Below are 15,065 nucleotides of genomic sequence, written 5' to 3' on the forward strand. Positions count from 1 at the left end.
CTTCACAAATGATACATTACCTTGAGGATCCCAGGCCAGGTTGTAAGTCATAGAACTGAGGAAGAATTGCCCAGTTTTTAGCCACTGACATTTCAGCTGCTGTAGTATAAAAACAGTCAAGGATCAATTCTTACATCAACAGCAAAAAATAGAGATACTGGTATTTCTTTCTATATGAAATTGCTATTAAGCCTTGCAAAAGTATTCAGTGGTAGATCGCTAAATCTAGTTTTAATATGCTTTTAAATTGTTTTGTAAATGCACCCCAGGGTGTCCTGCAAACCAGATCTGGACCTGTCCCAAATACAAATATATCTGTAGATTACTTGGAACTACCGTGACCATAGATTTACAGGCACATAAGGGATGGCAGTATATGCCACTAAGATGGTGAAACCTGCTTGTAGAACATCCTTAATGCTCGAGTGCTTGGCCATGGCTGTGCTGGTAAAACAAGTCTGGGTGCACTGCACAAATCTGTGTTGTATTTCTGTACTGCACCTCTGACAACCTCTTCAAATAAGAAATACCAGCTTGTCACCATGTCATTCTAGTATGAGACTCGAGAACAAGAGGTTGGGAACTTAGGAGAAGTGCAGTCCACAGTTCAATTCATTCAGTGGAAGAGTCTACCCATCCAGTTTTAATAGGAATGATGGAAACTGTTAATCCATTATTCTGTTGTGCGCCAACATAACATAATAAAAATAACTGGCAGACAGACAGACTCTTGCCTCTTCTAAGAGCCTAAGCAGAATTAAAATTATGAAATACATACTTACACAATTTCTTTTATGAGAATTTATACCAAGTGGTTCAAAAATGCAAACAGCGTTTCCATATGATGCTGCAATCTGGGGAAAGAAAATTAAAAAAAAAAAAAAGGTGAAAATTCAAAATGTAAGGTTAGGAGGCAAGTGGAGCAAGGGCTCCTTAGTATTCCAACATAGCTAAAGAACCTCCAGTACTGCTTCTACGTGCCAAGGTTCTTGAAAAGTGAAATTAATACAAATGTAACTAACTGTGTTATGGGTATATTTTTTCAAGGCTGTTGAGAAAAACACACTCCTGAAGAAGCCCACCTTTCAGATTTTAACTCTTAAACAGGGTAGACATTCAGTGGCACAAACACAGTCAGATGTGATATATTCTTCTAGGGCAACTACTCTTTATGCATAAGAGAAAGCTGATGCCTTCACTGCTTCTGCTCATGTTCTGTGTACTTCACAGCTAACTAATGCATTAATTATTAGTGTCTGTGTCCCTGGATTCCATTTTGCATCACTAAATCACTAAATAATATAATTACAAGAAGCAGAAAGAAATGCATTTCTATTTTTAACATTCAAATACATTTTTAGAGGAGATAAATGGTGAATAGAAAAATGGAAGTACATATGCCATTGAACCCCTCTGTTTCTTTCACCCACTTATTTCACAGAAATCCTGAAACATAAAATAGTATTTCTTAGGTATTTATCTGGGCCTGTTTCTAACACTCATCTCCTTTAAGTACTTTTAACTATCTTCAAAATTCCTCTTTCTTATTTAAAAGATTTTTAAAAGAAAACCTGTTTAAGTCCTTCTCCTCCAGGACCTGGTTTCCTCAAAACAGAAATGATGCAAAAGTTTCACGACATTTATTATGAAATCATATTTCTTCCTTATGGAGAGGGGGAGAGAAGGTTGCAACAGTCAGTCCCCAAGTAAAGAACACTGTGAGTTCAGAGTCCTGAATGCACAAACCCCCAGGAGTTTGTGCTGGTATTGTAAGGACCATCTCTGAAGCTGGAATCTCTCCCACTCCTACTGGGACTGCACTGCTGAAGTTCAAGGGCTCTGATGACTAAATCTGCCCAAATCTTAACCAGGGCTTCTTCGATACTGGTACCAAATTTTACCCAGCTAATTCTAGCCAGCAGTGACAACTGACAAACAAAATTTGCCCAGTGCATTCCTGGAACTCCTAGAAAATTTTTTTCCCTGCTCTTTCTAACCTGTCTTTCTAGCATTGTTTAGGGATTTAAAATGAAACCACATAGCAAATCAAGGGGCCAAGCAGTTATGACAGCTCATAGCAATTCCAAACACATTAAAAATGCTGAAGCCTTTCTGAAACATAAGTGTTTCAACTTCATTGCTTTGCAGGACATACAGACACATACACGTGTGTGTATATATGTATAGATAAACAATTTATCAATTTCTTCTTTAGTTAGATGGAAGCACACAAAATGGAGACAGTAACCATCATTTCAGTACCACTGCAGCTCTGACACTGCACTGTAAGTAATGTCCACATTTTGTGACACTTCTTATTGCAGGTCCCGGAAAGAGACAAAAACCTTTGTTACAAGATGTCTCCTGCTTCTACTACCCTCTTCTTAAATTATTAATAAATTGAAAGAATAAACCTAACACAAGAGATGCTACTCAGAAATTCCCAGAGCCATAAACCGTGATCTTTATTGTGAAATTTACTGTTTCATTCCCTTAATGTATTATGTTGCCATTTAATTATTTAATTTAGAGTTCTCAAATTTTAAAACTTCTATACAGATTTATTAAAATCCTTACCCTGCCTTGCCGCTGGGAGCACTCCACACAACTGACCTGGATGTTTCCATGTTTAGCACCGGGAATAATCTGCACACATTCAAAGTCATTTGCCAGAATAACAATGTCACAACCAGAGCCATACGCCTGAAATAATTTTTTAAAAGAAACAAGATTAAACAAAACAAAACAAAATTTAAATTATCTAAAAAGCTGACTGAACACCTGTTACAGGACTGATGTTTTTGGAAGCTGTGAACATCCCAGTGAAACAGGAAATCACAATGTAGCGGGTTTGTCCCTCACTAATTCAATGAGCAACAAGTAGAAACAAAGTAGCGAGGGAGAACCTAACTCTGCAGGGGTTTAAATCACAGCAAACAGTAAAAAAATAAAAACAACCACATCCAGGTTAAATTATTCATTTAAAAATTAAAATTAAATTGAGAACTTGAGCTCTCAGTTTACTTTTTCTTTTGTTTGTTTTAGGTTTTAGTTGATTTTTTTTTTTCTCCCCTCCAATTCTCGTTGCCTCTTAGAGCAAGGGAGTCAAGACAGGAGCATTTCCTAATGAATTTTCATATATGTTTCGTTAATATGTGTGTTTTACACCTTGTCTGCCTTTTAAATTATTTTTTAAAATCAATATTATTAGGGGATTATTTTCTATACATTTCTGAGCTTTTCTGAGTTTTAAGAAGTGCACATTACTATAAGAGTGTAAAACAACAAAGATTTCTTTTGTATATACTGTTGTGCAATACACTCTAAGTTCTAAAGTATTTGTTTACATAGTAGCTATAGAACAGTGATAACTTACTGCACTTTTTATTGGCAGCATAAATATATACCTGTCAGCTAACCTTTCACCTGTTCTAAAAAGTTTAATCGCTCCAGATTATTTGTCCCACCGAGCTCCCACATTCAGGCACAGAAATCTTCCCCTAGGATCAACTTCCACTAAGCCTTTTACAGTAACCAGGTTAGAACTGTGAAAGTCTTTTCCCTTAAAGTAACTTTCCCACTGATTGAAATACTTTACAGAAACTTTATAACAGCTGAGTTAAGCAGAGAGTGCAAGTCCTCCACAGTGAATTTCAGATGGTACAAAATTACCTGTCTTTTTAACTCATCCACTAGATTTTTCACAATAATTTCCAAAACACTGAGTCAGCCCTTGCCCTCTCCTTTGAGATCAATCAGTGTAAAGGCTATTTTATTGTAAATGTGTGGCAGTTGTATTTATTTACCACCAGTGCCCCTCAGTGGTCCCACTAAGATAATGGGGCAAGACAACCACTGGAATTAGAGTGGACAGTTTAGATCTCGTGACTTTCTATGACTACTTCTACTTCTCCCAGGAAGGAGCAACAAGTGAGAAAGGCAGAAAAAAAGGGCTTGATTTAGTGAAAGCACATCACTGCATGAAACAGGAACAGCAGTGCAAGCAGCAAAGCAGAAACTCACAGTCCCCAGAAATTAGCACACCATACAACTGCACACACAAAAAGGAAAACTGCAGATAAGATGGATTGTCTAGAGATTGCCAAGGTCATCTCACAAAAACAGAGAGATGCAGTGTTGTCTGAGAGATCATAACCCACACTGCTGTTCTGGGAAGCTGTGAGGAACTGATACTGGAGTGATTCACAGTGCAAGCAGGATTGCTAAAAGGTTGCTAGAGGGAGATTATCTGTGTAACAGAATATCCCAGCTCCTTGATGACTAGGCTATGTGATTTAGACACAGTCTGGAAGGGCGTGAGTTATTATTAAAATTGAATAGGATTATTTCCAGAATGTAAGAGAATTAATGATGAGATTCTGAAATAAGTCCTGGCATTGAACAGAAAGTCCTTTTGTTTTGTTGCTTTCCTATTTTTATAGTGGGATTCTTTATAGAACAAGCTTCACCAGCAGTGTTAAATGCTGGACAAAACAGTATAGGCTCCTCAGCAGGAAGGAAGAAGACTGAGACCGGGATGTGAATGCCTAGAAGTAGACAGGAAAATAAAAGCACATCCTCTTGTTTCAATAATTTATTCAGAATTCTAATTTTCAAAAGAAATTGATTCTTCTACGTAAACTTCAAAGAGAGACCATTAAAACAGAAAAGAATTGACTCATCTTTTCAAAAGTCTTCCTCATATCTACTAATACAAACCTACTAAAAGATGTAATTTAAATTATCTAAATAAAAAGAGGTGATGATCCACTTAAAACAAGGACTTAAACCTTTCAAATCCCCTATTCACTGTAGCTATTCATAACTTGAGTTGCAAATTTCAAACTAGATTATACATAACTTATCAGTAGTTGCAATTTTATTAGCAAGAGTCATATATGTGTGTCTCAGGAATTACAAAAGGAAAAGACTTATCAACTTCATTTTCCTTATGCTTAGTGTTCTTAAACATGCCCGTTTGTATGTGCGTGTACAGCTCATAATGCATGAAATAGAAAATATTCTATACTTGACTATGTCTGTTTATTCTGTGAAGCAGAAAAATTTAGTGTCTTTCTCTTTAAACATTTTAGTTTTTCCATCTCTCCTGTCCCCTACCTGCACTTGTTCCACCTTCAAAGCATTAAATTTCCAGCCAATTATACTATTTGGCATATTTTAACAAAGTTAAGGTTCTGAATTAGAAGTGTGGTTTACAGTAGATTTTTTTTTTCTTAAAAGATTCATCAAGGTACAGAGATCTCTTTCCTTTGTGAAACCTTATTACTGCCACTTGTAGTCATCCTAGTCTTTGCCCGTGTTTACTGCTGCACCAACAAGTGACTCAGCACCCTGAGTGTCCTGTGCCAACAGAGGGGATCCCTCGGTGAGGGGGCTGGGCAGAACCCCTTCCCAGCAGCAGGACACCAGCCTTCAGCTCTAGATTACAGCAAGTGCTGCTATCTCTTGGTTCTGGGGTCATTTGCTGAGTGCAGATATTTGTTCTGAGAATGTGCCTTATTTCTTGAAAGTATATCAGATCTCAAAATTATTTTATGAAGTAAAGTCATTACAACATACCTCTGAAAAAGGACCATACACTTTTATGTACTGAAAGATGTTTTCATATTTTATGTTATATGCTTAAACACAAGTTTTCCATTTGGCTGCTTTTATGCAGCTTTTCTGATGTCTTCATTATATGAACATGTTTATACTTGCAGAGAACACTTTTCCGTTAAATCCTCTTTTCTTTTGTCCTTAAGCTGGTAATGCAAAAGAAACACCCCGCAGTGACAAAGAACAGGGAAGTGTCATAATATTTAACATCAGTAGTTCCTTCTTAAGGATTCAGCTGACAATGTCTTCATGAGGTCATTCGTGCCACCACAGGTCTCTCCTGCCACAGAAACAGTGGCCACACTATTGGTGGCAGCAGACTGCCAATCTGCCTAGCCCGATAAATGGAACAGAAAATTGGTAAGCCATACAGACAGGAAAGATGAAAAATAAGGCACTGAGATATTGTAATGGATGAGAGCAGCACAGAGCTCTTAAATAAACAGAATTATGAGCAGTGACAGAACAAAACAAGTGCAGTAAGAACCACCCACATGGAGTATCTGCCAACCTCCATTTCTAATGTCACTGGTAATTTCAAGGAGAAAATTAAATGGAGTTGCAAAACTGCCAGAATGCAAGGATGACTTGCAGGATCCATAAGCAACTAATAAGAGGTAGTTTGCCAATATCTGCTCTATCTGTCAAGATCTGGGACCACTGAAATGAACAGTTACAAAGCTTTAATTGAATGCAGGAGCAGCACCACACAGAAGTAGGACATTGTGTTCTAGTGTAAGAGTTTATGCTATATCCTCAATTTTCAGATAATATGAAAGCAGCACATGCTTCTGTCTTTTTCTGCTCATGTCTTCCAGTTTGCTTCTGGAATTAAGAGACAGGGAAAAAACTACTCCTTCACATTCTTATCTTGGTTTTTCTTTATACAAGTATTTTTTATCTGTACAAAAAAACCCAACAACATTCTCTTCCTATAACCTGCAACTCTTTACAAATTTGGCATAAGTGTAATAAAACCCAAGTCCTCAAGCTCCTATCCTATCAGGGATGCAGATGATTTCAAGATGGTAAACATTGTGGAAGAAACACAATCAGCCCACAGTGGTATTCAAAAATGAATTAATAAATCTAAAATTACATATATTAAAAGATATATTGAAACCTGAAAGTCTGTATTGGGCAAAAAAGGAGTCCTCTAATGAAACAACTCTCTTCTGTAAGTTTCTGGCTATGGATAGCAAACATAAGATGCAGAAGTTCCTCCACTTTCCACTTAGAGATGAAGACACCTGAATCCTGAACCATTTCCAAACCCTCATCAATGGACACAACACTTACACTTCCTCCTCCCTGTGAGTACTACTAGAATTACATACACCTAATGCAAACTAGCAAAACATCTGAGAAACAACTCCTAACCTACTACTAGCTCATGGCCTATAAGACAGGCTTTCCTAAATTGACATCTCAGACAAATTCACTATTAAATACTTTGCAACATGCTTAAACATGTAGAGATCAAACAACTTAGTAAGAATTCAGTTAGCAAGCATCTCTAATCCAGTTTACATAAAAACAGTGTAGAACATATAGATACATGTAAATAGTAATAAATAACTGAGAGGGATTTGCAAATAAGTGTTTTAAGAAGGATGAAGTAGTAAAAAAAAAGTATGAGAACCCCACACAGGAGAGAAAACCTATTCTCAGTTGCTGTATCTTGTGGACATTCTGTGTGAATGAAGATTTTGCTGGTTTCAATGAGGTAAAAAAATTTACAGGCGTGTGCGAGACTCATCTGCAACTGCTGCTGAAATTCACCACATGCAGCTCCAGGCCAAGTGTCAGTACTGGCATGAAATATTTTAAGAAGCTTGTCCTTTTCAAAAATAGACAATAATAAACGATTTTTTTTCTCACTTTTATCAGTGAAGTTCTTAGATGCCACTAAAATCTGACCTTCTGATTTTTCATTAAGAATGGTTATAGTTTTGAATTTTGTGCAAATAGTGCAGAAGTAAATACTATTTCCTGATTGTCTGACACTTGAAATTTTTATACTTACAGAATACAGCCCCTAGGTAAATGACATAGCTATTTTTACCTACTTATTTTTAAACTCAGACTAACCTTAAAAACAGTTACATTCTCTTGTAGCCACTTTTAACCAGCTCTTTCAGAACAAAAGCTAAGTGAAATCAGCTGTGGTTTGAAAAATTCATTTCACTGCCTTTAAAAGCTTATTAGCTGCCAGTTAGACTGTGAGGTACAAATACCTGTTCTGTCCAGGCAGGGGGTGTGCTGTAAGGCCCTTCTGCTTAAAGCTCATCCCTCAACCTTCTGTAAACTCACTTGTGAAACACAGTTAACAATATTTGCTAAAATGACAACGTGAAGTAATAGCAAGCTGGAAAGTGCACAGAATTATTCCCAGAATTTCTGTCATTCGGTACTTCAACCCTTTGCTTAAGCAGTGTCTGTTCCAGAGCTCAGACGAAGGAGGCTGAGGACACTGTCTGGTACAAGATAGCATTATGGAGCTATTTTGCTTCTAATCACCCTTCCAACAGTTTTTCCTGTGTATCACCCATTGTACCAGGCTGGCCATGCTACATCTACAGCATCTACCAGGCATACCACACATCTCTGTGCCTCACCCCTTCCTTGGGAAAGGCTGGAGATTTATATAGATATCTCTATATATCTACCTGTAGATACAGATATAGATATATACATATATGTCAGAATTGCTGCAGGCAGATGTGGGAGCTCAGGGAGGAAAGGACCCTGCACATTTCAGAATAAACACTGACAAAATCTTTGTAGCCAACCTACAGACACCTGTCTCTATTTCTTTGGATCTCTATAGTTTATGGAGTTGCTAACACTTGTTTTAGCAGGAAGACAAAAAAATAATGGAAAAATTCTTCCCCATTTTATTCTCAGAATAACTAGATGATTTTCACCAAAGCTTTAAAGAAGTTGAGGCAGATTGTGTTATCATCCTAACTCTAGCTACACTGACTTGGAAATTAAAAGCTTACCTTTATCCCCAGCAAGGAGTCATGTAAACAAGCCAAGGACAAACCACAGAAGACAGGAAGAATGAAGAACCTGAGAACTGCAATGTCCCTAATCAGGTTGGTAGAAAATGTGTTTCTTCTCAGAATCCTAAGATTGATGGACTTAGGCATTAAAGCACATTCATCTTAAGAGGAAGCTTCTTCTCCTACTCCTCCTCAAAAAAGGGGAAATAGTTCCAAAACTATTAACTAGTGGGTACACACATATATATATATATGTACCCAAGCCATTATTCTGCTGTTAACCAGAGTATTTTTAACAGGAGTGATTCATTTCTGCACACAAAAAAAGCTGTATTTCCAAGTGCCTGTGATGAATCAGTTATAGCAATTTTGAACCAATCTCAGGCTTTTTCAATGCCCAAACATGAAACAAAACTTGAGTGGGCACATGTGCACACAAACAGCAGCTCCTGTGCCACAGCTCTGTGCATTCCCACAGACACCTATGGAGTCCCAGCATGATGTGCACGTCCCCCTTGCCCTCTTGCCCTCTCCCTGCTCTGCTGGTGCTCTGTGCCAGTGCCTGACAGGTGCTGGGGCTTCAGAGCAGGTGTGCAGAGCCAGGCTCTGTCACCTGAACTGCAAAACCTGCCTCAGGATCTGAGCTGAAGTGATGGCTTCAAACAGCTCAGTGTCTGGGGGCACAAACCTAAGTCCATACAGGTGATGTCGACTGACAGAACTTGAGGTTAGGCACTGAATGAATCCCCTGCAGTCAATGGTAGGTTATGATTCTGCTAGGTCACACAGGTAACTAATTTCCTAAGAATCTGGATATAAGACCCCAAACTGTTTGCAGGTGGTTTTTAACTGTACAGTTTACTCTAGGATCAAGGCCAAAAAGAGCAGGAAATAATACCATGAATACAGAGAATGAAGAAAAAGCAAAGAAGAAAGTTACAGGTATGGAAGTCCAGAAGATACACTTGTCAAAACACACTTTATCTCTTTAGTTCCTTGTTTACTGTATTATAAAAAATTGGATACAGCAGCCAGAGAGGACAGTGTGGCCTGTTATGTGTAGTTCCATAATTAATATCTTAACAGGTAATCCTGCATCATTTTGGAAGATGCTACTGTTGCACTTGGAAAATTCTTGTATAAACCACAATATACATTATGATTCATTACTGATGTTATCAAAACTATGACAAGAATTTGCATAAAGTTGTGTTGCATAATACCATTTGATTGACCTTTCAAATTGTCATAGTAAAAAGAAACACATTAGAACGATAATTAGAATAAGAGTAAATTACTTCTTATATAAATGTCAAAAGTAACAGAGGTCCCTTTAATACCAGTATGGCTGCATAGCAGCAGAATCAGGAAAATAAAGACAAACATGGCACCTTTTATTTCTTAAGACTCTCCAGCATTCATTACTGAAATAAGACATCTGTGATAATCCACTGTAAGCTTTAAATGTTTCACGAGTCTGCTGACATTTATCTTACACCAAAAAGGATGCCCTGCATCATTTTGCTTGGAATTGGTTTGTGCCTGGGATATAATCTTGTTAATAGAAAATGCAGTGAGACAATTGATTCCCAAAGAATAAGATCCTGATTAGATGGCAGCAGGAAAACCCTGCGGAAGCAGATCACTCACAAAAATCAAAGCATACCACGCATACATAACGTAAAGGAGTGAAACTGGCATTAAAAATTGACAGTAAACAAAAATAGCCTGTGAACGAGAAATAGATTGTTTTATAAACTACGAGGCTCTTGAAATTCACTGAAGTGTATCTCTTTATCATCTCTCCTGCTTCTTTTCCAGTTTGAGAGGAGTATTTGACAAATTCGTGTTTAATCAACCTCAGTAATGGAAGGCAGGCGCTCATCAATAGCGGGCAGGCTTCGTCAGAACCCCAGGGCAAGTGACTGTGTGCGCTTTGCAGATGAGATACAAGCACACACACACACACACACAAATATATTAAAAGAAATAAAAAATAATGACAGGCAGACAAAAGCACCCAGCGAAAAGCGAGGACGCAGACCCGGAGGTTTCCCCGGTTGATAGAGAGGACGGAGCGCTGCCCAAGGGTGACAGGCGAACCTCGCGTGCCCCCAGACCCGCCGGGTCCCGCCCCGCCCGCCCGGCTCCCCTCCCTCCGTCCGTCCGTCCGTCCGTCCGTCCGTCCGTCCTTCCATCCCTCCGCTGTGCCCCGGCCTGCGGCCGCCGTGCCCAGGCCGGCCCGGCCGCGCCGCCCGTTACCGTGAAGGGGGTGTCCTGCACGCTGCCCACGGAGTAGCCGTTGTCGCCCGGGTTCACGGCGCCGGTCAGCACCTGGTGCAGATGCATGGCGATGGCGGCCCGGCCCGGCCCGGCCCGGCCCCGCCGCCGGCACCCGGATGGCTCCGCGGGCGCGCGCGCCTGGGGCGGCCGGGGTGGGGGGGGGGGGAGGGGGCGCGCGCGGCGGCGCACGCGCCGTCAGAGCCCGGATCAGCTGAGGGGAGCGCGCGCGGGCACCGCCTCTGCGCGAGAGGGGGGCGGGGCCGGGGGGGCGGGGGGGGGCGTGAGGGGCGCGCGGGGGGCCGGGACCGGGACCGAGACCGGGAGGGAGTCGGTGCCGTGAGGAGGGACGGGACGGAGGGGCTCGGGGCTCGCCTCTCGGGCGGCAGGGCTTGGGATGGGGAGGCGTGTCCCGGAGCCGGGTGCGGGGTTTGGGATGGGTTTGGGATGGGGAGGCGTGTCCCGGAGCCGGGTGCGGGGTTTGGGATGGGTTTGGGATGGGAAGGCGTGTCCCGGAGCCGGGTGCGGGGTTTGGGATGGGTTTGGGATGGGGAGGCGTGTCCCGGAGCCGGGTGCGGGGTTTGGGATGGGTTTGGGATGGGGAGGCGTGTCCCGGGTGCGGAGTTTGGGATGGGTTTGGGATGGGTTTGGGCTGGGGAGGCGTGTCCCGGGTGCGGGGTTTGGGATGGGTTTGGGATGGAGAGGCGCTGAGGGGGAGCGGGGTCCTGAGCCCGGCAGGTGCGGGCGCGCTGCTGCCCAGCTCGCACGTCTGCATCTCGGTACTTAGACATACGTACATACACACACATATATACACCCATATATGTATATATATACACATATGTGTATATATATATACCTACATATACATATCTACATATATACATATACATATGTATATGTATGTCTGTGTGTGTATATATATATACTTATACCTATATATCTAGTGCTTCTGAGGGTGGATCGGTTTGTTTCCCTTAAGCATCCCCTCGTTTGGCCATATCCTGGAGAGCTTGGGATGGACGCCCTCGGAGCGCACCGGCACCTGCAGCGGGGGCAGGCACCTGCCCGCAGTGGGGTGACTTTGGCTGAGGTGTGCAGTTAAATTTCATGTGCAGGAAGTGACCTCATAGAAAATACGGCCAGGCTTTTGTTGCTTTATTTGTTATAATGGGTAAACACTCTTGAAAACTAAAGCCTTCAAGTATGTCTGTCCTTCTCTGTATCAGAGATGTGGAGAAGACTGGATCCTGGAAATAGTTGGGATGGAATTCGAAACTCTGAGTAGGGAAATACAAATACTCTGTGTGCTGTGTGTCATGAGATAAGGAAAACTCTCCGTTTTCCTGTCCTAGGTCAATAGAGTAGTGTCACTGTTGCTAATAATTGAAGCTGCAAAACTCTCACTCCTTTAAAGCCTATGTCACTATTTCCTGAGTCAAAACTACAAGATTCATCTTACCTTATACTGCTTCTTGGGTGTGTACATCCCTTACTGCATAAATGAAATGCTATTCAAATTGTGGAGGTAAATAAACACCAAGTCAAGTTACATTGGAATGGTAAAAACATTGTCATGAAAACACATCAATTTTGTCTCCTCCCATGCCTGTCAGAAGCAACCCCTTTATAAAGGCAGCAGCATCTCTAGCTGGGGGGAAAGGGAAAAAGAAAAAAACATTCAGATCTTCAGCTGACCTGCTTACACTTGAAAACACATTGTAATGTTCATGTGCTTCAACTTACTATTCTGTAACTTTTCTGATTGAAGGCTCTTCCACATAAGACATATAATAGCTTAAAACTGACTTTTATTTTGAGTAAATTGCAGGGGTTTTTTGTTGATTTTTTGGTTTTTTTTAATGCCTACAAGAGGACTTAAAGGCAAAAAGAGCTTAGTGGGGCTTTTTTTTTTTTTTTTTTTGTTTTGTTTAGGATGTTTGTTTGAGTGAGTGGAATAAAACGCAACTAATGCCTGAAAGGGGCAGCTGGCTTTTAGATTAGCAGCTGTATTGAGAATGAACAGCATGATCTAAAGGGAAGGGTTTTCCTGGTTGCAGTGGCTTAAAGTCTTCAGAGAAATCAGAGTACCTGCAGGTTTGGTTCAGTCTTGCTGGGTACAGACATGATGAGGGAGAGCTCTGGATTTCAGCTCGGTGTTCTGTGACCTGATGAGAGCAAGACGGACTGTAGCTCTTGTGGCTGTGGGAACCCATAGACACGGCTCCTTCTGTGCACAGAACTTTGAGCGAGAGTCATTCTGCAAGTATCTGCAGATAAGGCCTCCACATTTCTCCTGAAAACAAATATTTTCACCTGAGATTTGCTGACAGATGATTTTACCCACCTGAAATCATTCTTCCTTATTAGTGACTTAAATACCTCACATTAATTTTTAATCCATGTGACAGTGATTTCTATACCTGAGACTGAAACAATCTCTTTCTTTCATGTATACATGCATATACAAAATGTAAAATAATAGTAAAAATGTGTAAATGGTCTTCAATCTTTTAATTTCCCCTTTAATTCTTGATCATCTTGTTTCTTTATTCTATTACTTTATTTTCTTTTTACTGTAAACAAAAGTCCTTGCAGTCCCTCTGCTGGTTTCTGTTTGCCCAGGAATTCCCTGTTTTGGCTTTACTTTGTGAGAAGGGAACTTCCAGAGCCTCAGGACAGTTTCAGCTGCAGAGAATCAAAACCTCGGTTTAATTTATGCTAATAAGCTATAGCTGGAGCTGCCTTGGGTGGTGTTTTAAGAAGGTGTTAGGAATGCTGAGAGTACTTTGCTCCTGGCTTGGCCTGGCAGATTGGGTTAGGTGATCTCTCGACCCTGTCTGTATCAGGTAAGTGGGTGCCTGTCTAGCTTTGCTTTCTGCTTCTCCAGGTACAGATTCAGAGGTATTCTAAGGCTGAAATTTCAGTTGTCTTCTCTGCTTCTTCCAGAGAGAGAGAGGGAGGCTGAGGAAAGGAATCCAGATTTGGAGAGCAAACACTGAACTACACAGGTGCTATAGAGAAATAACTGGTTCAATTTGCTATAGGAAGTAGAATTTTCACTTAGCTAAGGAAAGTGGTACTATATAAAATAATCAGAAGTAAATATGATGTTTTGATATAGAAACCATCGTTATGTAAAGGGAAGTATTACTATTTTTTTCTAGCTTTGCTTAGGGTAAGAGATAGGAGGAGTGTTTTGCTTTTGTCAAAAGGTGTGGTGTTTAATGGGAAAGCAGAAAATTCGAAAGGTTTTACGGTGAGAGATCAGTCTAGAGAAAGAAACACTCATAAGAGGCACTATGCCAGGTAAATATGTGTGCTGGACTGCCTTTTATTTCAAAGGTGAAATGCTGCCTTGGTATCTTGAAACTTAAACATCTCTTCTTTCAGCCCCTTAGTTGGGTTTGTGTTTCTGAAAGCCTTTGTCGTTCTACAGGAAAGAGAGCTTCTGAGCACCGTGTTTTTGTGGTTCTGTCAATATTTTCCTCATTATTCTAAATGGTTGTCTCAACTCTTCACTGGGTATGCTTGAACAAGGTATATTTTCCCCTCTGGAAAAGCTGCTTGTCTGTTTTTCTCTAGAATTCAATTTCAGGTGTTAACCTGGAGAAAATAACATTCTTCAATTCATAAGATGCAACATCTGTTCTCTGCTATTAATTTTTGAGCTGTAATGTGTTTTTTTCTCTCTATCTTCATTTGAACAAGATTGTGTTTAGGATTATCTTAATTTGTAAACTGTTTTTTATTTCTGTTGTTCATTCTCTGTGTATTTCTCCAGAAGCCTTAAAGGTATCCATTCACCTGTGAGGGGTGGTCACTTCTACTGTACTCCTGAAAAGACCTTTCTACAATACAGCTTTTGCTTGTTCCTTTTTTTAAAGGCTTATGGTAACTGATAGTCTTGCCTCCCTCGGGGTGTCTGAGTGCTGAATGCTTTTGGCAGTGCATAAGTGTCTAAATATTTCCCTTTCTGACCCCTTGTCCACAAATCCACTTTTAAAGAACAAAAATATAGGATTGAGTTGTTTGGCAATTTAGTTGTAACTACTTAACGTTAAGAAAAACAGAAATGGAATAAACATAAATTACTTCTAATAGTGACATGTGGCATGACATTGGACTTTAATGATAGGATTGTTAACTAGTTTTGTT

The 15,065-nt window shown here is 40.5% G+C and overlaps 1 protein-coding gene across 7 annotated transcripts in view; it reads right to left on the reverse strand.

The window, feature by feature from the left end:
• The window catches only part of DMXL2 (Dmx like 2), a 48,207-nt gene extending 37,231 nt beyond the window's left edge, over window positions 1-10,976 (reverse strand). For all 7 annotated transcript variants that reach the window (XM_062501761.1, XM_062501760.1, XM_062501758.1 and 4 more), the window contains exons 1-4: window positions 10,890-10,976; window positions 2,578-2,703; window positions 783-854; window positions 21-99 (exon numbers count right to left, since the gene is read on the reverse strand). In XM_062501761.1, coding sequence (XP_062357745.1) covers window positions 21-99; window positions 783-854; window positions 2,578-2,703; window positions 10,890-10,976 — 364 coding nt within the window. The remainder of the gene's footprint in view (window positions 1-20; window positions 100-782; window positions 855-2,577; window positions 2,704-10,889) is intronic.
• Window positions 10,977-15,065: the final 4,089 nt, after the last annotated feature.

The sequence above is a fragment of the Cinclus cinclus genome, chromosome 13 (genome assembly GCF_963662255.1).
Source record: "Cinclus cinclus chromosome 13, bCinCin1.1, whole genome shotgun sequence".
NCBI classification, from domain to species: domain Eukaryota; kingdom Metazoa; phylum Chordata; class Aves; order Passeriformes; family Cinclidae; genus Cinclus; species Cinclus cinclus.